Genomic DNA, 27479 nt, shown 5'->3' with positions numbered 1-27479 from the left:
TTTCAAATGAATACAAGGAGTTACAAGATAGAGAGTGAGAGACTGACAGAAACGCGAATGTGTTCAATATGTGTACACAATAAACTTAAACATGTCATTTGATCTGTTTCTCTAAAGTTTAAGCATTAAACGTGTTGTTTTATTACAGATTATTTAAATGTGCTCGAGTGGTTTGGTCAAAAAGTAAACTTCTGAGTGTTTGTGGAAGTGTTTTTATTGTTACATGCTGAAAATCATTGTGTCTGTTTCTGGCAGCACGAGACCTAAAAGTCTTTATTTTTATTCCACAATGTTCCCCATCTGCTGATAAACATGTATTTAGAATGCATAAAACTGATGATTGACTTTTTAAACTTGTTCAAATATATAATGCTGAACATCTCTGACTAACTTTTTTTGTGAGAGAATACAATGTCTTGTCTTCAGCGGGAGCGCTTGAGACTCCACCCACCTAATCAGCTCATTTGAATTTAAAGGGATACACACAAAAACGGTGCATTTTTGCTCAGACCCATAAAGTGCCTAATTTAACATGCCACAATAAATTACCTATATGGTATTTGAAGCTAAAACTTCATATATGTACTTTGGGTACATCAAAGATTTATTTAATATCTTAAAAACGTATTGTGGAATGTCCCCTTTAAATGACATGATCTTCTTTAATTTAAACATCTCAAAATAAAGTGCTCTCAAACTTAGTCAGGCTCAATGAAATTATGTTAAAGGGCCCATGTCACAGGACTTTTTTAAGATGACAAATACATCTTTGGTGTCCCCAGAGCACATGTGTGAAGTTTTAGCTCAAAATACCATATAAATAATTAATTATAGCATGTTAAAATTGCCACTTTGTAGGTGTGTGCAAAAATGTGCTGTTTTGGGTGTGTCCTTTAAAATGCACATGTGCAGATCAAGTGCAAACACTGATCACAATGATGGTGGTTTGTTGAAATTGAAACTCAATTGTTCTGTGAATTATTTTCTCTCTGCACTAAATGGCAGTGCTGTGGTTGGATTAAGGGGTTGGATTATTATAATAAGAGCTCCTTATGACATCATAAGGAGAGCCAAATTTCAACAACCTATTTTTTCATGTGCTTGTAGAGAATGGTTTACCAAAACTAAGTTACTGGGTTGATCTTTTTCAAATTTTCTAGGTTGATAGCATCACTAGGGACCCAATCATAGCACTTAAACATGGAAAAAGTCAGATTTTCATGTCATGGCCCCTTTAAATGTCCCAATAAGGGATGGGCATTCGATAAAAATTTTTTAGTCGATTGTCGGGAGAATTAACGATCGACTATCGATTAATCATTAATATTTTTATAATAAAAAATTATTATTTAACTTTTGTTGAATACAAAAATACAGCGTGTTTTCCTCCATGAGACCTTTATTACAAGATCAACTTGTGGCAAACAGTTAAACTACTTTTAGTTAGACAAACGAAACACATATGCGCTTGAATATGCGGTGCTCTAAAGCAGCGGAACCTGCAGCTACGAGCCGCATTCTTAAACAGAGACCTCATTTGTTCCAAAAAATCATGACCTCTTCATGATTATCTTTTTTAAATCAAAACGGAAGGTCACAGATAACGAAGTATGGTGTCAAATATTGCACCCTGGTGGTAAAATGTTGAATTGCTGCCACACAATTAAATTAATTTAATTGCTTCAAGACACACGCTACGCTAGGCAACGCAACCTGCATTGGATAAAAAAAAGGATTCGATTAATCAATAACAAATTAACATCATCGACTAAATTATTAACGATCAACTATCGATCGTCGATTAATCATGCCCATCCCTAGTCCCAATATCAGTTGAACAGCTGTGGTTATAAGCATAGTTCCTAGTTAGTATGAAGTGCAGATTGATCATGCTTTTGAACAAAATAAGCAAGCAACATGCAGTACATTCTATATCCTTCAAAATAAATAAAAATTCCATTTTATGTCTTAGTTTGTAAACAAAATGAAAGCGTTTTTTGAAAATTAGGGCTACGAGCTTTAAGACCCTGGGGAATCCCGGGGATGAATGATGTAGAAGGAAACTTGTGAATGAATGAAATATCTTGAAATTAAACTACAGGGAACGAAACAAAACAAAACAAAAGCACACTTTAGATGCTATGCATGTTATTTACAGCAATAATCTGAACAGATACATTTATACTCCACCCACTACTTGTCTTGAAATCATCAACATGGTTCAAACAACAGGTGTGCAACAATGTTTTCGGAAAAGTTAGTTTCTCTATGCATCATAGTATGGTGGTTCAGCAGCAAGTTTTGCCGTTGTTCAGGAAACGCACAGAAATATTTCTTCATGTTTGTATTATGATTAATTTAATATGTGAATTTCTACATCATTTCTAAATTATTTGGTGATGATATGTAGTATTAGTTTATTCTGAACCCGCTCATCAAGCACGGTGCCGAGCCCCATCACATAATTCTTTGCTGCACCGCACCACTCTGCCCTGTTCAGCAAGTAAATTCTCAACTGATGGGAAACATTGTTTTGTTACCTAGTAGCCCCAACATCATTGTCTCTCTTTAGTTTTGCCAGGTTTGTGGTTAAAACATTCATTCACTGTCCAGAAAACCGTGGCACTGATATTCCTAAAATTACCTCTTTTTGCATTCCATTGAACAAACCAAATCCTTCAGGTATAAAAGTACAAGAGCGCCAGTAAATAACTAATTAACATTTCGAGTGAACTAATTCTGTAAAGGGAACAATTATCAGGAATTACAGCACATCACAAGCATTCTGAGAGAAGATAAAGTGCCTACCTCTTTATCAGATTTCACCAGGCCAGTCTCCTCAAAAACTATGCTGGACTTGTTGTAAATCTATTAATAAAAAAGATAAAGTTATGATTTAGATGTGCCGATTCTGAGAAACTACAGATGTCAAGAGAGTGTTGGTCCTTCAGCAGCAGGTCAAAATAAACTGATTTATTTGATTACAAAATATGCATTTCAAATTATGTATCTCATCGGTATTTAATTTCAGAAAAATTACTTAAATACTTGATAATGCTGTTTTGCTGGGTTTAGCCTACAAATACTTTCATATGTTACCTCACTGTGTCGGATTATGTCATTTAAAATGTTTTGTTGTGTTGTGACAGACTTCCAGAAACAAGAGCATATAGGACAAACAATGGCTACCGAAGCGGTTGTACTGCAACACAAACCTTTCCTTAATTTCCACCGACCTTGTAGCCGCAGCATTATTGTGTCTCTGTGGGTTCGCCATGTTTCAAAGCTGGTTGTCTGTGCATCTAATAGTAACTGTCAGATATATGACATAACACATCATGGAAGACCGATTAAACATGCTATGGCGCTTTTCTGTTGCATAGTACCCCACGGGTCAGGTCGTGTCAGCTCACTTTATTTTGGCTCGGTATGCTTTTCCATTGAGCTTAGTAGGGCTGTGAAAATTAATCGTGAAAATGCTTGTTTTCTCAATAAATGAATTTTAATGAATTACGATGAAATTCCGCCACCTCCAAAAGCCAGTGGGCGCTCTCGTGCAGAAACTCCATTTGTGCCACAGAAAAAATAGCACCACTTCAAAGTGGGAGGAATTATAGGCAAAGAGTATAGAAGAACAAGAGGGGAAACTCTGATTCGTTTTTGGTAACAGCCACTAGGTGGCGCTTCAGTAGCGCGGCCGCCATTTTGGAATGAAAATTCTCACAGCCAATTCATTCTCAGCGAATCTCACAGCCAAATCAGAAGCTCAATAATAAGTTTCTTGAATTAAACTTTTGTTCACTTGCTACACCTACACGAAATGCTGTATTGTCTTGTATGTATGTGTTGTGTTGTGTTGTGTTGTTATTGTTATGTAATTATGTAATTCTATTTTATGCTACTTTAAACATTTCCTATTATTATTAGTTACCAACTCCACTAGGTATGCAATATATTTTGTACATATTAATCCCCTGGATAATGCTACAAACATTCTAATCTTATAGAACATGATGCATTGTTCTGTCTGTTATCCTACAGTATAATTGCCACTTTTGGACAGTGACTGTGTTTTTTTACTTAATCCATTTCAAGCAATTCTGATGTATATGTGTGTATATGTGTATGTATATGGAGCCAAAATATTATGTGTGGATGAATTTATGTCGGTATGTATTGTGATGTCATGAGAGGCTACACAGTTTTCAGCAGGATGGCTCAAGTAGTGTGAGGAGACAAAGTTCAAACAAAACAAGAATTTTATTATAATCATTCTGGCATCTTGTTGACCTTCAAGCATCAAACTTCAATGAGGTCTCTTTTCATAGTCCTGATTCCCTCAGGTAAATAAACAGTATTTTATTCTTACTTCAGTCCCCACAGTAGTATGTATGTAAAGTTAGCCTATATAAAAGTGGAAGACTTGTCTAAATATCTGAAAATAAGCTGTAAAAAGGGATTAATGATCACTGTATGTTATTCTGTGTAATCATCATTCAGTTTGAATTTGAACTTTTAATGTACAAAGTAGCTGATATTGCCATCACTTCTAGTTGACTCCCGAGTCGCTCTCATTCCAAAATGGCGGATTCTTAGGTCTGCTGCTGGGTGCTGGTGTTGCAATGGAAGGTTCTATTGACTTTCACTTCTTGTCAGTATAAGTTCTTTGTTATAGGTGTGTCGTTATATTTGTGCTGCCAATTGCTGTGACATCATACAAGTGGGAGAGAGTAACATAGGGAGCATGCCGTTTACATTCCGGTCCAGTTGGGTTAAAAAACATTGCTTCTGCTTCGGGTCGGACTCGGGTCTAATTTTCTCGGGTTTGTCTTTCTTTAAAAAAACAAATATTTATGCTGGTTGGGTTCGGGTATAAAGTGATTAGGGTCATTTCGGGTCGGGTACATTTTTTTGGACCCGAGAAGGCCTCTAGTGGGGAGTGTTGCACGAGATGGTGCCAGGGGGCATCGATTTTATGACATTTTATAAAATACTTTTTTTATAAATTCTGTAATTAAACCTTTGTATAATGTAATATGTGTTGTATTGTTTAATAAAATGTTTAAGTTTGAGAACCACTGCCTTAAATTCTAATTGGTAGGATCACAATCAATAATCTGTCTGCCCTCTGATATTAGGGACAATGAGCACTTACCGGAGAAAGAGGAACAGGGTTCTCACGCAGGTACCTGGGGTTTTCAATCTGCAAAAACACAACAACACAGCATGAGTCTGTCTTGGTAAGTCCCAAACACCTCCCTGTCCCCATCTGACCTCCATTCATTTGTCATAAACAACATGGAAGAGCTTCAAAGCGAGCCACTTAAACCCTCCTCTCAATACTCGCTGTGTTTACAGAGATCATACTTCAGCCGACTCAAGGCATTGTATGCGGGCAGACCATTTCCCTGTCTGCTTAAAAACTATGTCTTTCCGTTCTGTGATTTAGTCTCTTGTACACACACAGAAGTGTCTGATCAGTCTATAGTAGACCTGTCAGAAGTTAGTCATGGATAGGAAATCCACTTAGACCATTTAACATCACAAAAAATCTGTATGTTAAAGTCAATAATAATAATATATGGATATATTGTTACCATACGATTTGGTCACAGATGACATCACAGTGTTTTTGCAAGTCTGAGTGCTCAATGCATGTGGCACAGAAATACTACACATCCAGGGATTTTCTGGATAGAGAATTTGGAAGTGGCCGCCTCCACCAAGTTTTTGCCATGCCTCTGGGTCTCGACAAGTGTGTCTGTCAAGTGTCTTTACGAAAAGCACAATCTATGGTTGCACTCTTTGGATTATTCAGTAATGTTTCCTGTATGAAGCTGTTCAGCAGTTCAACACTAGAAACGCATTTCTCTTTCTTATGCAACGTGATCAGTAATGACTCGGAAAAAAAAAAAAATTGTTAAATGAATGGAATTAAGTGAATCAATCAGAGCTTTCATTCTGTATTTTTAGGAAATGAAGTGAAAGCATAATTAAACCCACCATTGCTTTAGTGTTCACTTTAGATACGCGCACGCTCCTCTGCACGCACTTCTCCAGCGCTCTTCACGAGTAGCCGCTTTCCTTTGTGCTTAGCAAAAAAGTCTGAATTCGCGTAATTTAAAAAATAACGGTCATTTTGTTTTTACCTCAGATATTAACATTAGCGTTTTTTTTCTCTTTCTTGATATAGTAACTTAAATATTTGAGAAGGAATATATATTTGAGTGATTTCAGAACGATTTGAATATGATGTTAGAAGCTTTTGATTGTTGTACAAACGAATAGGCGAGCATTAAACTGCTGTGGTAAGATCTGTTAACCTAAAGTGAATTAAATGTTTATTTATTTGTCAAAACGTTTTACCTCAAAGTCTAAAATTATTCTAGCAATTTCTATTTTCTTTCTTCATTTAGTAACTTGTATGTGAAAACTAAAATATATTTTAGTGATTTTCGTCTATGTGAAGACATGATGTTATTGATTGTTGTAACTTTTGATAATGGAGAGCTAAACTACTGTGTTAAACTAAAGTGAATTAAATGTTTATTCCTTTTTTTTTAATGCCTGCTTTAAGTCTTCTATTGTGTTGAAGTCACTGGTTATGTATATATTTGATAAAATACAATGTTATCTAAATATAATGTGTGATGTGTTAAAGTATTTTTATTAACTCTTTCCCCACCATTGACAAGTTATCTTGACAATCCACAATACCGCTATTATACACCAGGTGGCGTACTTCCGCAACCGATGAAACCCGGAAGTATCGCACTAAGGCAAACAGCTGTATGTCCATCTAAGTTTTGAGGGTCGCTCTGCATCTGATCTCTATCAAAAGACCTTCACAAAAATGGAATTATCACAGCTTTTTGCTGAAAATGTGTGTTTTTGAAGAAACCTACCCATATTTGAGCGGTGATAAAACAGAACAAATGAAGGTACTGTAGGATGAAAGTTTTTTTTTTTTTTTTTTTTTAAAGCAGAGGGTCTGTTCTTTCATTTAACATATTTAATATATGAAAATTGTTAGCGGGGAAAGATGAAAATCAAGAAAAATGCTAGCGGGGAGAGTGTTTAAAAACTTTTAGGAGCAATAATTTTTTTTGATGCAAATAGTTGAAGAGTTACGGTTAAATGAATAGCACTTAGTAGAATGTGTCTGTGTCAACACTCACAGGCTTATAGGGTTAATTTGAACAGTAAGCAAAAGCAAAATCAAAAGCTTTATCTGGCATGCTAACACATGAACCAGCATATAAAATCAAGTACTCTAGTGTAGGGTTGTGCCGATAGACGACATCATAGTGAAATTGTTTTTATTTGTCTTCATTAAGGATACAAAACTATTCAGTGTTGTGTATGTTTAGAAAAATTGAAATACAACTTAATGCTGCATTTTCCAAGATACTATGAAAAGAAAGGCTGATATCCATTTTTTACCAAAAAGAATAGAAAAATCAAATACTATTGGAGTGGAAGGTACAAATAAAACAGAAAAAAGATGTTGTGGAAGGGAGAGGAGTAGAAAGAAACATAGAAATGGATGGCAAAGAGCAAAAAAGAAGTGAAAAGACAGAAATCCATCATGAAGTGAGTGAAAGGATTAAAGAAGAGGGTTATGAGATAAAGAGATGTGTGCCTTTCAAATATGTTTTACATTAATATAAACTAGGCAAACCTATTTTATTTATATAACAAGTTTGCTCATCATGGTTACAGTCAGAGTTTTTAGATATTAGTAAGCGGTAGGTATTAACTTAGTATTAAGACAAAGGGTGCTACAGTAGAGATGCTAAAGGTGGCTGATTGGGTACTTATAGGAACATTTGTTGTTGCATTTTTTATGTTATAAAAATTTGAGGTCCAGTGTATACACCGAATATAGTATATATTTAATATATAATTTCTTGAATCCACGACAACCATGCAAGGATGCTTACTTCATTGCCAACCCTCATAGTTCTCATGCCACCCCCTTGCCACCCCATAAATCATTTTCTAGATCCGCCCCTGATCACAAGGCATCAATATGTCAGCAGGAGTCATGCAAGTGGCGGATCCGTTGACTTGCATTATATAACAGAACACTGCGGTTTCTGCTAAATATCTGCTTTATTGTTCCACTGACGCAAAAATGTCACCAACATATCAGATATTGAAACTATGCTAATGTTTACTTTAATTTATTACAATTCGTTGAACTTTTTCGTTCATCTACAATAGCTTACCCTTTACATTGCAAGTAATTGCTGTGCTGCTAATTTCTGATTTGGGGTTGATTTGTTTGTTTAAAAAATTATAAAAAATATTGCTCTTAACAGATCTGTGTGTTTTATCACTAGTGCGGTGTCTGTTCTTGAAGCATATAAACCCTGATCATTTAAGGCATGCACACTTCCGATTCGCAAAGTTCTGTAGTTTATTAAAAGTTTATTAATTCTGATCGTGTCACGTGTCTGTCCATATTGCGACACTACATTCCCTTGGCTCCACAGCAACACACACGCCATGCGTTTAGTTGATTCAATGAATGGCTCTTAACCTAATAAAAATGCAAACAGACAGACACAGAGATTCCTGCCTTTATTAGAGATAAGAATATGTTTAGCCCCCTCCAAAGCTTCGAATATTCGGTGTTGATTACTACGAAAGCTTTGAAGGTCAAAAACTGGTATTCAGACTAGCCCTACTAGTCATTACGTATTGCGACAAGGTCATTATGGCTTATAGATACTGTATGTTGGGTTTAAGCCAGATGTTTACATTAAAGTCTAAACTTTAAATAAATCTTAAGAGTCCAGCAGCGTGTTATCGCAGCGTATTACGTGCACACCTGATGCAGCTGGTGATTAGTTTAGAATCAACACCACGTTAGACAGACCTGGCACTGCCCTGGCCCGGACCTACCCGCAAGCCCAACTTCTTATCTCAACACTCCACTCTCTGATAAGAGGACGTTCAGACTCTTGTTTTCTCTGTAAACCTTGTGATGGAATGAGCAGTCAGATGTTATCACAATCAGCGGGGAAATCAAAAGCGGCTAATGAAAAGAATCTGGAGGTAAACAGTTCTGGAAACACTTTGATCCAGAAAACTGTGCATGCCAACATGTTGAGCAATCGCTGCAGCAAATGTTTCCTCCCACATGGCAAAGTCATCAACTACAAACAATGCAATTCATTTTTTTCCCCCTATACCAACAAGAAAAACCTCAAACATTGTGGGAGAGATGGACCTTTTGCAATAATGTATTGTGTAATGTAAATTAAGCTTAACTGAGGAATTTTTGCGCTAAGAAATAAGATGTTAAAATACAATGCAAAAAAGGCACAATGGTTAAGCGAATTACTGTAGCATTGATGTTGATTTCTTTAAAGACAGTTGTGCTTTATATGGCAGTTCCCATGCTCTATTCATATAAAAACAAGTATGTAAAACTCAAATAAAGTGTATTTTATCTGTATAGGCAGGTGGAATTTTTTTTAAAAACCATCTAATATTACCCCCAGGTTCCAGCTGTTGAAGCGGGTCTCAAAGTCACTATCATCAGAAGAAATGGGCGGCCCACTGTGCGTCTCCTCCGCCTGGAGAAAACACAGACAGTAAGGAACAAAGAAAAGACACATGGTGTCCAGGGATGTTGGGCATTATGGGAATTATGATTGTGGCATCTATTGCTAGGTTTGGTTTGTAAAATGGTCGCAGGTCAGAGGCAAGAAAACTCATTCTACCAACCCTGAACCCACATCAATGAACAACATTATACATCATTCCACATAAAAACATCATTACTCTCACTGATTTCACCAAGATGATCATTTTATAAACGAAAAATCACAATATGATGTAATACTCTAACAATGAGTAATATATAAAAACAGTAGAGGGAAAGAAATACAGAGTAAACATGCTCCGCTCATGGCACACCAGATGTTTGACTCTTCCAGATTCACCTGTGTTCCCAGGAAAGCTCAAATCTTAATACAGTACATGGAAACTGTTGAGGCTTATTAAAGGAGTTTTTTTCATAGAGTTAAAGACCCAAAAAATCCCATTACACGAAGGTGTTTAAACCCAAATACCTAATAAAAACTGGGGCACACCAGAAAAGTAGTTTAAGGTGGTTCTGGTTTAAAGGGTTTACCAAAACCTAAAGAGGATTTGTTGAGTTTTGGCCAATTTAAGAAACAACTCCATATTTCTACCTGTAACGTCTACGACTTTAAATGATGATGATGGTCATGGCCTAAGGAAACACTGAGGTCCAAGGCTCAACTGAATGTTTTATTGAAGGAAATTCAGGCTGTGAAAGTTTTCGTTTCTCACCATCTTAATATGGCTCTTCTCCATGTGTTTGAGCGGACTGGAGGCCATGGGTCTGTACGGAGACTTCTCATAAAACAATTCCTTCTTCCTGTGAAAAAAACAAGACTTTAGGTGGATATTATTGTGCCTTTTAAAATGCACAGAATAGAAATGTTTAGAGTTTCCACAAATCTGAATCAAGTTTGTGATTAGTAGTTATTTTTAAACCTAAGACCTTTTTAGGACGCCTGACTCCAATGCTGCACAAATTGTTGATTCAAGTCCCAGTTGAAGCTAATGTGGTAAGGACTGGTTACACAAGAACCACTTGAACAGGACATTTTAAAGAAGTATGTTTTTATTTTGTAATTGTCTTATACATTTCCTATGCAACCATTCAAAAACAATGTTCACACACAAAGTGGGTTTAAAAAACAGCATCTGTTTGATATGACAACAACATAATACTAAATTATCCAGGCCTCGGAATTACTGTTTAGTCACAATATACAGAAGATGCCGGGATCCTTCAATGAGCTGCTTAATGTAGCTGCTTTTCTGTTGAAGCTTTTTAAAGGTGCTCTAAGCGAATTGAAGCGTTTTAGACCATAAAACATTTTTTGTTACATACCGGAAACAACTCCTCACTATCTGCTTGCTGCCTGTCCGCTGATCAAACTGTAAAAAACGCGATCTCTGTAGACAGCCCAGGCTTCACAAACGGCAATATCAACAAATGGCCAAACCTAGCCAGCACAAAACTAAACAAAGTATTCCAGCCAATAAACGACAAGAAGGATTTGGGGGTGGGGGTTGGGCGCGTTTATGAAAGCACGGAAGGGAGGGGGAGGGGGAGGAGTTAGCTACGCTCTGTCTGTTTGAAAACAGTTCAAACATCAACAGGAAGTGACGTCGCACATTATTCGCTTAGAGCGCCTTTAACTTAGCTGATCTTTTTAATGCTCCAACAGAAACCTTTTTTTTTGTTTTCAACTTTATTTAAAGTGTAAAGCATAACAGAACCCATTTAACTCTTTTCCCGTCAATGACAAGTTATTTTGTGAATTAGTAGAAAACGACTGCCTGCCTCTATATGTGGTTTACCCAACTTATTAAACACCAAAGCATATACAGATCCAAAGGCAGTAACACCTTGGGTTTTTGTTTTGATTTTCATTCTGAATTTGATCACCAACAAAAGTCCTTTACAAAAATCCAACGTTTAACTTTCACCTCAACCAGCCTTCCACCCCCCCCCCCCCCCCCAAAAAAAATGTCAAAACTGACTGCCACAAATATATTATTTCCAAGCGTGTTTTGCAGTTCCTCTCTCTCACATGACAGGTAATGTACACACACCTGTGGCATTAGTAACCGCGTCCAAAGTGACTCTGAAGCCTGGTTTATACTTGAATCATCCGTCGTTGGTGTCATCACAGAGTTGGTGATCGTGTGTGCCCAGTGTGCAAGACCTCGTTTTGTTTGGTGTTCAGGTGAATAATGCCATTCATTAAAACAGGATTTTTATAAAATGTATCATTCTAACTCTAACATCTGACATCATGATTTATGTTTAAAGGCAATGTCCAATAAACATGCATACCTGTGACCATATCAGTTCATATTGTGCCACATCTGTAGCCTGGGTTGCTGCCTTGCGTAGGGGTGTGACGGTCATTATATAACCGTGAGACCGACGGTTATAGTTGAACACCGTCATCAGAACTCTATAACCGCCAAAACCGTCTTATTAATATATATATAAAAAATTGCATAAAGAATGTTTAAATAATAATTAAAAACTATTGTTAACAGTCCAAACTATTGTTAACCACCGTGTTCTCACGCAGCGAAAAATAAATCGCGGAGCAGACACTGACAACGCGCTGACATACAGGACAGACCAGGTTACTTTTCGGTTACTTTTGAGATTAAACATATTAAACAAAGTCTCACCTTTCAAATCATCTCTTCCTTCTAGTTAATTTATGGCATCAAATAAATATGAATGACCATGAAAAGGAATGTTGTTTTAATCGCGGAAAGGCGTCAGTACACTCCTTTCAAGTTCAAATCCTCCAATGCTAATCTACTAACTCTCCTGAAAGCACATTCACTGCTACAGTAGTTGTCTTGCTGTTAATTTTGAATAAACGTAGAGCAAGTAGCTAATCAGTGTCTAGTTTATTCAAACGGCGGTTTCACATCGCAAGCGTGAGCATTGAGCAGCGCGTATACGGAGAGCATTTGCTGCGTGTGGCCATTGTGCTTTTACACCCGCTGCGTTTGGAGCACATACTGTGCAGTTTAATGCCAGTATACCAATCTCAAGTTCACATTACTTTATTTGACATGCATTTATGAGCAAAACCTCTTCAAGACGCTTTTTAATCCACATTGTTTTCGTGCTGTTCCGGTCCGTGTAATGACAGATATAGACACAATTACAGACATAAAAAGCCCATGGCACAAATCTGTTTCTCTGAAGATTATTAAAATAGATGATAGATAGAAGATTAATTTATGCTGGGCAGAGAGTGACAGCGCAGTCTTCTGGCAACAGTGTGTTTTTAAAAATTGTTTTGCTTTCTGTTAAATTGCTCAAAGTTATTACTGTTTAAAACACACTTGGCATCACATTCATGATTTTATGGTAAAATGACACTTTCCCGTCAATACACAAGCATTTAAATGAGCAACCCCCCCCCCCCCCACGATGGTTGTGTTACAAACCGTCACATTTGACTCGCGTCACAACCGTCATCATCAATTCTGAAACCGGCACACCCCTAGCCTTGTGCGCAAATTTATTCATACTGCAAGTTTTGCCTGGAAACTATGGACCTTTTTTGCCCCTGAAATAGTGAACCAATCACAGTACGGGGAGGGGGCAGCAAGACGATTACGACGTCTATGCGACACACCGAAGCAGTTTTGTTAATCTAACGTGGGAGCAGCAGACGCGAAGTTACTTTTTAATGCAGCCGTAGATAGTGTTCTTCTAAGTAGTTTTAATAGCATGTTTATTTAAAAAAGAGCAACTTTTGGCATTAAACAATTTCATATCCAAGAATGATGTTTGGATATGGCAAGACATAGCCACAGAGTTTTATAGGACCAACCTGCTAGGCATCGTCATAGACAAAGTACAATTCACTTATAAATGGTAAGTGGTATTTATTAACATCGAAGGATTGGATTCTTCCTCCTCTTCATCATATCCTTATAAATGATTTGAATACTTATTAGTCAGATACTAATCAATATTTATCATCCCAGATATTGAAGTAACTTCAGTAAATTCTTCATTCTTAAGAAATAAGCATGTTTTTCAATGTTAAAAATCACAAGTAAAACCATTTCTTCCTGCCACATAAATATATCTGTGCTTTCTGTAAGAAACACTTCTTATCATAATGTTTTTATTACACTTCCCAAACAACCAGTTCTCTGAGGAAGGTTGGACTAAAGATGGTCATTCTGTGCCTAAACTCGGACTGCTTGCTGTCATATTAATCACTCAAACTAGATGTGCTCAGGACTGGATGTCCATGTGTGGAAGTTTTATCAATAGCTTAACCAATCAGAATCATGACATTTGACATAATGACGTAGTTTTATTATCTCTGGTAGAGTACAAATATATCTGTATTGTAATGTATGGGCAGAGCGGCTTACGAACTCCTTGCTGAGTGTTGCGGCTGACTTCTGCTGAGTGAACTGCAAAGAATTGTCTTCAGTAAAATGCCTTCTATGAATTTCATCTCTGACTTCTGGTCTTCATTTAATATCACTGATCAATGGGTCTTTACTGTAAATCCCCTACAATATCATATTGTCATTATGCCTGTACTGTGGTTGTCACAGTGCCACTAAATTCAATATGCTTTTGCTTTTCAATATCAATATACAGCTACCGGTTTAGTTGCATAGCTTTCAGCTGTGTGCACACACACCAATAAAAGTTGTTTACGTTTGAATTTATGTCGCTCTACATACGTCATTTGGTATAATTGAAACGACTGGCTATGAGCTACGTACAACCGCATTTGATAGACATTCGTAGCGCCCAATAAACGTCTCTGGGCATTCCTCAAATACAAGAAAATGAGCATATGGTTCCCAGACCACGTCTCATTCTCTATGAAACTGGTCTGGTGTTAGCCAGGCTACCACATCTGCATATTTGCAATGTCAGTAGTTAGAGTGTCAAATTGAATTACTTGATAAAACTGATGTATTACTTATAAATAAACATCACACATTAATAGCTTTATTAATGGTTTTACTAAAACTTATCTATGAGGCTATTTTTTCATGATTGATAAAAAAGGCAGTTCTGGTCCTACACTTTGTTCCTGATAAAACAGATCTTAACAGCAAGCTAATATTTAAACAGCTGATATTTGTTTTTGCTGTTCCTACAGTCGAATCACAGTCATACGCTCTTTTGTGTGGTGTCACCAAATAACTGCTCTCACCTTGCTCTCAAAATACTGCCATTACGGTTGACAAATAAAAACTGTCAACCACTAATTCAAAGGAACATGGCTACATACACTTTAAATAATGTTATTTTATGGAATTTTACCGTTTTATTTAACAGATTTTCCATGTTTTTTGAAATACAGTTAAAAATGGTAAAATTACAGCAATAGACTGCAATTGTACATATCCAATGTCAATGGGAAAAACACCCCATTTTTTATAATTTTCACAAAAGTTTAATGCCTTACAGAAAATGTTCTTCTTTAAATATATAAACATACAACATATCAAATGAAAGAACAGACCCTCTGCTTTCAAAAAAAAAAACAAAAAAAAAAACCGTTTCATCCTACCTTCATTAGTTCTCTTTTTATCACCTCTCAAATATGGGTAGGTTTCTTCAAAAACACCAAATTTTGAGCAGAAAGCTGAGATAATTCCATTTTTGTGAAGGACTTTTAATAGAGATCAGATTCATAGAAATCTTTTTTCTTTTTAACATGAGGCGCTACTTCTGGGTTGTATAAGTTGCGGAAGTGCGGCACCTGGTGGATAATAGCGGTATTGCGGAAAGCCGGAAATTCTCATCATTGGCAGGAAAGCGTTTTCCCTTAATTGACGAGTTATCCCGTCAATGGCGGCGAAAGAGTTAAGTTATCAACATAGAATGTTGGGGTTTCATAATTGATTTACTGTAATAAATTATTCGTTTTTTCTTTATAAAATCTTTTTTTTTAATAAACATATAGATCAGTACTTTTCTATGTAGCCTATGTTCTAGGAGGTCTATGCCACTGATCTATATAAATGACTGGATTGCGCATAGAACGCTTGACGTAACTGCGTGAGGTGAAGCCAGCGCAGAGTTCGAGCGGCCATCTTGGTATACCCAACCGGCAGAGGGCATCATTGACTTCCATTCAAAATCATGATCAAAATGTACCCCCTTTATAGCGTATCAGTTACACAAAGTTAATTTTTAGGATATGGTACGTAAATTATTTGTTAATTCTGGTGTTATTTGCAATGTTTATGTTTTAATTGGGCAGGATTTATAAAAAAACGTTAAGGTGAGTGTGTCTGCTGCATTTGTTAATGACACGGGTATAAATTAAGTTTTTTTTTGTCATTCAGCTACACGGTGACGGTCAGCGTTATTTCTCTAAATAAGTTTAGGTAACTTGTAAGTTTAGATAACATAATTACAAAACTAGCAAATTATTGCATGCACATACGGTACAAAGCATGAATATTTATTTAGATTTCAGAATGAGCACGTTTATTGTCATTAATACTAAATATGCTGCGGTCTGTCTGCTGATCTGATACTGTAATAAAGATGAATGTATAATAACTGATTAAAGCGCAAAATGTACAACTTTCAGTAAATAACTATTTACATGCTTTGGACATTTGTGTTGTAATAATGTACAGGGTAAGTTCACATATAAAAACGAAGACGAGTAAAATGATCTTTTATCATTAAAATCTGATAAATGTGAGGATTTCAGACAAGGAAAGAACCCAAATGCAGACAGACTACAAAATAATAATTTATTGCACAAAACAGGGGAAAAACAAAGACCCACGAGGGGGTAAAACAAGACAGGATAACACTAAACTAAACTAACATAAAACTAAACATGAACCAACATTAAACTACAGATAACAAACTAGACTAATATACTCAATACTCACAAGGCAAGACTCTGGAACACGACAGGGATGGTAACAAGACGAACGCGCCCTGAACATCAAACACAAGGACAATAAATAGGGAGAAAGTAAATTACATACACCTGGAAATAATCACAAGTAAGGGATCGGGGAAAAAGTGACGAGACCCGGGAAATGAGTGGTCAGAATAATTCAATACTAAAACCACACATTTCCCACATAAAACATGGTACTGCCAGGACCCCGAACACAAAGACTAGATGTAATAAAACACATGATTTAGACGGGTCCTGACAATAACGTCCATTGATGTAATAGAACATTTGGGTATACCAACATGGCGGCGCGGTGGCTTCACAAGTGTGACGTCATGCGCAATCCAGTCATTTATATAGATCAGTGGTCTATGTGTAAGATTCTCATCTTTGGACTGTTAGCTTCCTCCTGGCCAGCAGATGGCGCTTTTCTCTGATACTTAGTAATTAAGCTTGATGTGTTACACCTGTTTTTGTTCTATATAAGTGAGGTTTTGCCATGCCTTCTTCGTTCAGTCTTGAGTTTTTGTTACCAGTTGCCAGTCTATATGCTACTCTTGTAAAATTATGTTTTTGACCCTTGTGTCTGTTTTCTTTTCCCTGTTTTTTGGAAGCACAGCTTCCTTTATTATTGTTGTATTTTTTCATTCAGTAAAATTTATCAGTTAAATCAAGATCCAGGTCTCTGTGCTTGGATTCACTCAGTGGGGAGTTAGCTCTGTGAGTAAGATCAGTGACTTTGAGTATAGACGACCCGGGTTCAATCCTTACACTATGCTCATTCTAAACAGAGCTTGAACTAAGAAGCTGACTTAATGTCAGCCTATTTGTTTTTGGTTTATGAAATTGATATGTTGATTAAGATACCTTTATTTTTATATTTATTAATTAAATAACCTTTTGTATATATATGCCATTGCGTGTGTGGGTAAAAGAACCGCTGAATCAGTAGTGAATGAGTTTTTGAACGAGCAGAATCATTTTTCCTTACTACTGCTATTGATCACATCTTCTTCCGCGTATCAAGTAGTTCTGCTCAGTTTAGTTTTTTGTTATGCATTTACTCCCATAGTATCGTTTCATAAAATTATATTATAACACAATAATATTTAAATGACAAATATGAAGATTTGAAATATTAAAACAGAAGGAATTCCCTCCCAGGCGCAAGGATACATTGCATTCTCCTCTAAGCACGCAGTGGGGCTGCGCAGGAAAGGAATCACTCGACTTTAACTCCCTGGGGTCCAAAAACGCGACGCCGCGTTTTTACGTGTTTTCTCCTTATCATAGCAGAATCAACTTAAAATACTCCATCCTTAATAATCATACACTTACGTGTTTGACAGGTATAGTGGCGTGGATAGAAGACGTTAGCAGATGGCCAAATATAAAGTGGCCAGATACATATTTATGAAAACGGTTCGGAAACAGCTGATGATGCGGTTTAAACTGGACTCTGAAACGGTAGCCAAAAAGCTATTAGTGCGTGCATGTTGGATCCGCGGTTCAAGTGTTTGCTGTTTCTACCAGAGAAAGCCAGAGAGGATGCCAAAGCCCTTCTCGCCGATTTATTGCATGACAGTGAGATAACGCACTCAAAAACTTCAGGTGAGCTAATAATTCACAGTAAACATTTTGATGTTTTATGCATATGCATACTTGGTGCATTTTTCACTGTCATAACAGGTGAACAGGATTTTGCCGACTGCAGTGGGACAACCAATGCGTTGCCCAGAGAGCATAAAAAACCAAGACTGGAAGCTGATCTCGAGAAGCTCTTTGGATTCAACTACAAAAGCCGAAATCCTACGACAAAGCAGCCAACTACCAGTAAAGATGAGATTCAGGATGCCTGACATCCTCTCGAATGGTGGGCATGTAATGAACACCAGTTTCCTTGGCTATCCAAGCTGGCTAAATCTTATCTTGCTGTCTCTACCACCAGTACACCAAATGAAATAATTTTTTCCTTAGCCTGCAACACGTCGCAAGACAAAGAGCAAGCTTGCATCCATCCATGTGTTTCTAAATGCAAACCAGCGATCCATGAGCTCGACCAAAGACTGTGTGTTGCGCGAGGAAGATAACGACAATGACCAAAGTTTCAAACAGGTTGAAGAAAGATATTAGTTTCTTGTTATTATTACGGTTGAAAACTTGGTAAATATAAAATTGTTAAATGAGTTTTATTCATGTTTTTACTGTTTTACTAATGTTTTAACTAAATAAGCATTCAAAGTTTTGAAGTATGATGCGAATTTTAGTATTAAAATATTGCGTGCCTGAATTTCTCTGTTAACACGTAAAATTCAAATGTAATGATATATATTTTTTATTTGATTTATTTACATAACGTAATTGTTGCTTGTTGTATATAGATGCTTGTTGACAATAACCAGTGAAGGTTGAAGTAAGATTAATGTTGTTCTTGTTATTACTGCTGAAAACTTGTTAAATATTAAAGTTGATACTTATTATAAGTTACTAAATTGTTACTGTATGCATTTAGCCATGCACATACAGTTCGCTTATACAGCGCAAATGTTATGAATGCAATGTCGCATGCAGCTATTTGTTTGGCTTTAATCTGTTAAATGAAAACTTAAATATGTAATGTCATAATTATAATGTTTTGGGAGTATACTTTATTTAATTGTTGCATTAGGCTATGAATTAAATATTTATTGATAGGAACCATTTCATGTCTTTTCATTTGCTGTAGCATGGATCAGGACTCCAGGAGTAATCGAGTAACTCGAGTATTGTTTTGATAAGAAATCAACTGTTCTTTTTCACATTTTCTAAGTTGATAGAAGCACTGGGGAGCCAGTTATAGCACTTAAACATGGGAAAAGACAGATTTTCATGACATGTCCCCTTTAAATGTATGTATAGATTAGGGCTGGACCAGAATATTCGAACATTCGTTACGTGAGTTGACATTCGATTTTCAGTTTTAAGATTTTTACAGCGTTAATGCAGAGCATTTGCCAAGCAGGAAGTGTTAACAGTAAGTGTTAGTAAATAAACTTGATTTTGAAAGTATGCTGCCGTTTTATTACAGTCAGGCTACCTTATTAAAAGTATTGCTCTTGTGTTTTGTTTCACTAATGCTGTTCTCGCAGGACGCGTGACAGGCACGCCGCTTCCGGCTTGCGCTGTTCTGTAGTATTTTTAAAGTTTATTAATTCTAAACGTGTCACATGTCCATATTGCACGAAAAAAAAAAGGCACTACACTCCCTTGGGTCCGCAGCAACACATCCGCCACATAATAAAACTGTAGACAGACAGACACAGACGCAAACACACACACAGAGATTCCTGGCTTTAATAAAGAGAAAAATATGTTTCGAAGCTTTGAATATTCGATTTGATTTCTACTAGAGCTTCGAAGCTCAAAAAATGGTATTCGGAACAGCCCTAGTATAGATTAGAGGCAGAAACCAGGTCCGTGCTTATCTTAAAGAAACAGTAACATCAATTAACCTACTTAATTCTGTTTCATTAATGTTAATCAAACAACCCAAAACAAAAAAATCACTTCTGTAGCTCTAAAAAAATTATAATTATATTATAAATAATAAAATAAATACAGTGTTTTTATTCATTTGATGCTAATTTTAGACCTAACTTAATGTGCAACTTTGTTCTTTTTTTGTAGAATGTTTTTAATTTCTTTATTTGTTATTGGATTTTTCCCACCCCTTTTCTTTCCAAATCCGAGAAAATGATCCGATCTGTGTCTCAAAAACTGTAATGTGACCCGAACCGTGAGTTTTGTGATCCATCACAACCCTACTATTTATCATCTGCACAACAGCAGCAGCAGCAGCAAATAATATACATTTACCTGTGAGATTTTGTGGGCAGGAGCAGGACTTAATGTAAATATGTGGACAAGATCATACAGACAAGATCATTCTTTTTGCAGGAGAGGGATGCAACATGGTGATGTGAGAAGCTTAACAGCCTCCCCATATTGTCTGCACATACCTGTGTGTACAGGCCTCATCATAACCAGCTGAGCAGATTTTCTACTGTGCAGGATATGCAATAAGTCAGTACAGACTTTATGGTATCAATAATATCCAAAGTGAAATGAAGTTATAGATGTGAGCTGTGGTGCAACATGCCAGCCAGTGGGGGTTAAAAGGCAGAAAATAAATCCCTGTGTTTCCCGGCCACATCAAAAGACAGATCAAAAAGGGCATAGGCAATACATTTCCAAGACAACGCATGCACTACGCACATACACACAGTGTTTCCTTTGAGCTGGCAGATGAAGGCCAGTCATTGTGATTGGCGTCTGGCCGTTAACAGGTGGATGGGGATAATTGAATCAGATGAAATAGTGGGATCAAAGAGGCGGGGATGGGGGGACTGTAGAGGTGCTGCAGCCCCGCGGCCTGATTAAAGTCCCTGTGCCTTGACCTGCATCTGATAATAGCAGCCTCAGACTCAGGGACACGTCCACAATCTCTCCACTTAAGACACAAACACCTGGCCGCACTGACTCAGAAACACATCTGATCTCTCTTATTACTGTTGGCGGGGCTTGTCACACTTGGCACATAAAAGTTGAAGACCTGTCATTGTCACACTTGGCAATGCTTGTTGAATCGCAAAAGACAAAACAAACCAAACACATTTGGATGTGGTCTCGGGTGGGTTGATGATGTGTCTGTTCAATCAGTTTAAAATCTATTTTGATATCCTCTGACTGATGGTATCAAAGTCTGTACCCACCTTACAATACTGGAATTTCTGTGAAATCTGTCAGCTCCGATTATCTTAAAATGTGTAGACTGGTGCAGGCTTTCTGCAAAGATGATGCCGAAAAAAAAAACAGAGCAAAGAGCAAGAAATGATGACAACAGAGTGTCAGGTAGGCTAATATCTGTGTCTGATGAATGCATGGTGTGGAGGAGGTTGTAAAACTCCTCAGAAAGTATTTTTTTTTTAGTTCTGTGGCTTAAATAGTGACATTTTTACATTTAAAATATCTGCTAATGATGAGGAAAATTTGATTATTATGTACAAACAGAAAATCGGCCAAACATATCGGCAAAGAAAATCAGCATCATACATCGGTCATTGGCTGCCCTGATTTCTAAATATCGTAATCGGCATCGCCCATAGAAAAAAGCCAGATCTGTCGACCTCTTAACTGAAATACTGATGAGAAAAACCGGCTTACGCCATTAGTTGCCCACGTTAGAAAAGGGGAAAGATGAGAAGAAAGGATAAAAGTATGTACGCTGCTGTGTCACCTGGTTATGAGTATACACTCACCTAATGAATTATTAGGAACACCATACAAATACTGTGTTTGACCCCCTTTCGCCTTCAGAACTGCCTTAATTCTATGTGGCATTGATTCAACAAGGTGCTGAAAGCATTCTATAGAAATGTTTGCCCATATTGATAAGATAGCATTTTGCAGTTGATGGAGATTTGTGGGATGCACATCCAGGGCACGAAGCTCCCATTCCACCACATCCCAAAGATGCTCTATTGGGTTAAGATCTGGTGACTGTGGAGGCCATTTTAGTACAGTGAACTCATTGTCATGTTAAAGAAACCAATTTGAAATGATTCGAGCTTTGTAACATGGTGCATTATCCTGCTGAAAGTAGCCATCAGAGGATGAGTACATGGTGGTCGTAAAGGGATGGACATGGTCAGAAACAATGCTCAGGTAGGCTGTGGCATTTAAACGATGCCCAATTGGCACTAAGGGGCCTAAAGTGTGCCAAGAAAACATCCCCCACACCATTACACCACCACCACCAGCCTGCACAGTTGTAACAAGGCATGATGGATCCATGTTCTTATTCTGTTTATGCCAAATTCTGACTCAACCATCTAAATGTCTCAACAGAAATCGAGACTCATCAGACCAGGCAACATTTTTCCAGTCTTCAACTGTCCAATTTTGGTGAGCTTGTGCAAATTGTAGCCTCTTTTTCCTATTTGTAGTGTAGATGAGTGGTTTGTTTATTGGACAGTAGCTACATTTACATGGACACATTTTGCCTCCATCGGATTAAAATCCTTCCGATTAATAAATCCTATCATAGCGTTTACATGAACAATTAATAATGTGATCAGATTGATGTGCGTGTTTATATGACACAAGATTTAAATCAGATTTGATCATTTGACATGCGCACATTGCACAAATATAGTTTCACGCTGTTTCAAGATTTGCTTTGTGCCTCACTGATTATAAAGCAGCAGCAAAAACACCCATTCACGTGTGCCCAAAAAGCGTATTTTACTTCACGCAGTGCTGCAGAGACCGTTCGCGAGAGCGAGTCCAAAAACACGCGTTTGTGGATCAAAGTATAAATCATGCACTGACCGGACAACGCTGTCTTGTATCACGTTATGGGGAATTGGAAGGATAATAGGAACAAGATTAACAAGACAATCACTTCTTGTGACTTCCTTCAACAAAACAAACTCGAGTTATTTGCGTCACATGTCATTACACCAATTCTACGTCATTGCACGTGTGCATATGCTCCACACTCCCGTCCTGTAGGTGGCGGAAATGCACCTTTCAGTGGGTTTGCCAACCGCCATTAAAAAAAGAAAAAAGATAGCACATGCGCAGACCGTCCCAGTTTCAGTTATCCATCCGATCAAGTGTATACATGTCCTTTTGAGTGGATTACAAAAGGTATAAACCACCCCTAACAAGCGGATTAGATTTTTAATCAGATTGGCACTTTTTAGTCCGATTGAGGTGTTTACATGGGACATTTTTATTCAGATTGATCATTTAAACGGATTACAAATGTCCATGTAAACGCAGCTAGTGATATCACTTTTTTTGTATGAAGGCTAAACACAAATTAAAGGTGAACATTAATATATTTATACCTTTTTTCATTTTAAATATGATAGTGTTATAGAGGTTTCAAAGACTTGGCAAATTATTTTTTTCTGAGGTTTGTTTTTCTGACTGATATTTATTTTGGGCATTCTTGGCAGATTTTCCTCAGGCTTTTTAATAGCGTTATCGGATTTCGACCCTATCGAACGAAATTAAGAAATGAATCATACACTTTTCGTCCATATTGTCCAGCCCTAGTTCAGTTTTTTGTTATAGGCTCCAGTGGAGTTTTTGCAAGTGCCAAACTCGCCGTCATGATCATTAGGAATATACTTTGTAATTTTTTAAAGGCATTCTTCTGGTTGCTAGAGTGTTTAGGGTAGTTACTTGGGCATTGCTAGGAAGTTATAGAATTGTAAGCTAGTTTTTTCATAAACAATCTGCAAGATTTTAGGAACCATCTATATCCACAAGTTATGGGCAGAAGTTGTATATGTACAGAAATGATATAAATGTCAGCCTGAGCTAGCAGCACTTATTTATCAAGTTACCACTGCTTAGAGACTAAACCATAATTTTCTAAAGAAATAAGAGTAATATTGAACACATAGGTCAACTGACATCAGCAAATTTCTCACTACTTTGTTTTCTGTTAAAGATGCAATTTGTATTTATGCATCACTAGATGGCGCCAGATCAAATCAATAACAATGGCGTTGTTTAATGACGCTCTGAAGCAGCATGGAATTGTGGGATTTGTAGTCTTTAACTCAACCGCTGATGGCCATTAATCAGACGCGAACGAGAAATCACGTTTGACTGAAAAAGGTAATCAAGTCTTATAAATGTTGCGTTTGATGACATCGTTTATTTCATTATGTAAGTTTATTTGTGATGTTCAAAACGAAATTTTTAGTCATAGATATTACAGTATTAGTCCAAATTCAATGGTTAACACAGCACAGAATTAAGTTTTCAACTTAAAATCTACAATGATTTTTCACATAATGTATTGACAGTACAAATCTTATTTTGAAGCGTCTTAAAATGACCATTTATAATGCTGTACAATACCTTTTGATGTGCATATCGTCCACGGGAAGACGCTCTCATTACAATCTACACACTAATGTTGTGATCAATATAATAGCATACGTTTTTTGAAGGGTTACGAATCAAAACAACTCACCCATCGTGTAAAACACAAGCAGGATCAGAATATCGGTCTAGTTAAATGTTGTCGTGAAGCTCTCTCCATCCAGATAATGCAACAACAAATTGATCCTCTCTCGTTTTGTTCCAAACTCTTCTTGGGTCGTTTGGTTGGCCCGTACGCTTACCGGAGCTGTCTTTGCTGACACAACGAGCGACAGACGGTAAAAAGTAATCCATAAGTCCATAAGCAAGTGTGTAGCCCGACAGGCGCTATCGCATAGTTCCGCATTTGTCCAGAACACTGGCTCGCTGCGTCCGAAACCTCAAGGCAGTGACTTGTTGCCTCGCTGCCTCATGAGGCCATGACTTCGGAGGCATGAACGCAGCTCAGAGAAAGGCTTTCAGACGCACTTCAAAGGCGGTGTGTTTGAAATATAAAAATGAGAGCGCCTTTGTGATAACTAATCACATATTTGAAAACTACAATACTAATTTCTCGCTAGAAATGCAATTAAAATGTATAAAAAGTGAAAATATACGTTTATTTACACTAAATTTGTGCTCCAGTCGCTTCCTTGGCCGCCATTTTATTTTTTCGAACTCGACCACTGTTGTCATGTCGTTTTTATATCAGTAAAGGCAGTGACAAAGGGTCACATGGATATTACCGTCATTGACAGGAGACTACACTGCCCCGTGTCAATGTTTTGAATGGAAATTTTCTCACGATTTACAAGTAGTTGAAAACATTACAGATATTGATAGTAATCAGCTGGACAAAATATAGAACACTGGCCTAGTGGTTTTTGGACATTTTACTGCAAATATTTTACAAATTGCACCTTTAAAGACAAGCTGTTCATGCATGTTTGAACCTCATCCTGCTATGATGCAGAGGCTTGAACTCACATTCATTACACCAGAATCTCAAGTTAAGTAAAGTTCGCCATCAGGTGGACAAACACAGAACTGTCTGTAAATAAATTGTTATATTATTAAAAATATATACAAAAAAACACCTAAACGTAAGGAATACACTATTTCATTATAAAAATTAGCTCTATAATAGTGTACTGAACAAAATCTCTCGTTCATCACTTTGGTGAAGTAATGACAAATATTGTCTGGACACAAGATTTATAAGAATATCGTTTTTAGTTCTATGTTCAGTAAAAATACAGTATATAAAATTGACATGACATTTGTAATTTTCTCCAACAGAACTTGAGTCTGTGATCTAAATGTCTTCGAATCAAACCCTAAAAACCTGAAAAGTTCACGGTAACATACTTTTTAAAACAGGACCTGAAATAGCAGAACACCACAATTCTTATTATTGCGGTATTGTAAAGGGTTCTCTTATATGACAAAACACAAACATACTGTATGCCTTAGCTTGATTTTGTTTTGTATACATGATGATTCTTTAAATGGGTTGATAAATTAACTGAGTGGACTTTGGAATAAGGTCGACCTGAAGGTCTACATGTAATTTAAAATGACTTTATTTTTTCATCATATTACTGATTAAAAGTCCCGTTCTTTATGTGTTTTTGAAGCTTTGATTGTGTTTACAGTACGCAATATAACTTGTGTTCATGTTCCACGTATTAAAAAAAACTGTATTGTTCACACAATTTACTTATCTGTATATACCGAGGGGCAACCTTCCGATCGCTCTAATGAAGCCAATACGGAAGTGATTTAAACTGCAATTCATCGACTGGCCGCTTGAGGCTGGCTCCAAAAGGGAGTCAATTCCCATAGACTCCCATGATAAAAATGCCCAACTCTACAGTAGAAAATAATATGTTTACAGCCTGGTACAAAAAGTGATTTTGGTCTATATAGCTAATTTTGCCCTTCATGACAACTGTGAGGGGGGTGAATTTTTTTGTAACTCATCCGTTTAGATCAGGGATAGGCAACTGGCGGCCCGGGGGCCGCACACGGCCCGGGGTAAATTTTAATACCTATAATGTGCTGGACCACATTATACTTAATCAAATACTTTTAAAATAGTGATTTTTGTATTAGGACGTAAATACTCCCAACCAGGAGGGGGCGCTAGGTCCCGCGGATCATCACAGTAAGCATAAGCCTGTGTTTAGGCTTATGTGAAGAAGACGTCGAGGTCCGACTCGAGATACGATCAGGGGGGCAGGGTTTCATATTTTATTGAAGCTTCCCAGGACGCCGCCATTGCTTAGCGAACACCCATCTGCTGTTAGCATCCCATTGACTCCCATTCATTTTGGCGTCACTTTGACAGCGAATAACTTTACATCTGAGGCGTTTAAAGACTCCATTTGTCCATTAATTATTTCTAAAGAAACACGAAAATGTATAAAAGGCTCCATTACCATGTATCTTACGTTATGTCCCAGTAGAAGCAGTTTTTGTAAAAATAGGCTAACGATTGCGTCATAACCTGCGACTTTCTGTCGCACAGTAGGGAAATTACCGTATGGACTGGGAGAGAAGCTCACAGGCAATCTTTTACTGACTATGAGGCAATCGGGTGGACGTGAAGGCATAAAGTCAAGGGAGATTACTAATCAGAATACTAACCAAAATGTGCTCCTGTTCACGCTCGCCGTCTCTGCAAGATTCAGTAGGTGATTCAGATTTCCCGTGGCACGGCTATTAGAAGACTTACAATTGCCAGACAGGTTGCTCACGTGACATCCACGTCATTGAGCTCAGTTTGAGTCTGCGCAATACGCTCGACACCCAGGAAGTGCGTGCTTCTAATTGACTTCACTTGTCTCCGTTGAATCCAATGGGGTCGCTGTGTCCATTTCTTTTACTGTCTATGGATACGATCAGGTTCGGGTCTAAAAGTTTCACGCGTGCCTCGGACACGGGTCGGGTACAATAATCGAGTCTCGGGTTATTTAAAATGAATGTGTTTTTGCCGAACGGACCCGTGAAGCCCTGAACTCTCGCATGTGTGTGTCAATGTCCTTT

General features: G+C 37.3%; 1 protein-coding gene across 3 annotated transcripts in view; it reads right to left on the bottom strand.

Annotated features, from left to right (window-relative positions):
* The window catches only part of cep112 (centrosomal protein 112), a 256249-nt gene that overhangs the window by 195889 nt on the left and 32881 nt on the right, over positions 1-27479 (bottom strand). For all 3 annotated transcript variants that reach the window (XM_073814087.1, XM_073814085.1, XM_073814086.1), the window contains exons 5-8: positions 10330-10417; positions 9507-9587; positions 5156-5203; positions 2809-2868 (exon numbers count right to left, since the gene is read on the bottom strand). In XM_073814087.1, the coding sequence (XP_073670188.1) occupies positions 2809-2868; positions 5156-5203; positions 9507-9587; positions 10330-10417 (277 nt within the window). The remainder of the gene's footprint in view (positions 1-2808; positions 2869-5155; positions 5204-9506; positions 9588-10329; positions 10418-27479) is intronic.

Source organism: Paramisgurnus dabryanus, chromosome 3 (genome assembly GCF_030506205.2).
Source record: "Paramisgurnus dabryanus chromosome 3, PD_genome_1.1, whole genome shotgun sequence".
NCBI classification, from domain to species: domain Eukaryota; kingdom Metazoa; phylum Chordata; class Actinopteri; order Cypriniformes; family Cobitidae; genus Paramisgurnus; species Paramisgurnus dabryanus.
This window is presented reverse-complemented; position numbering and strand designations above follow the sequence as displayed.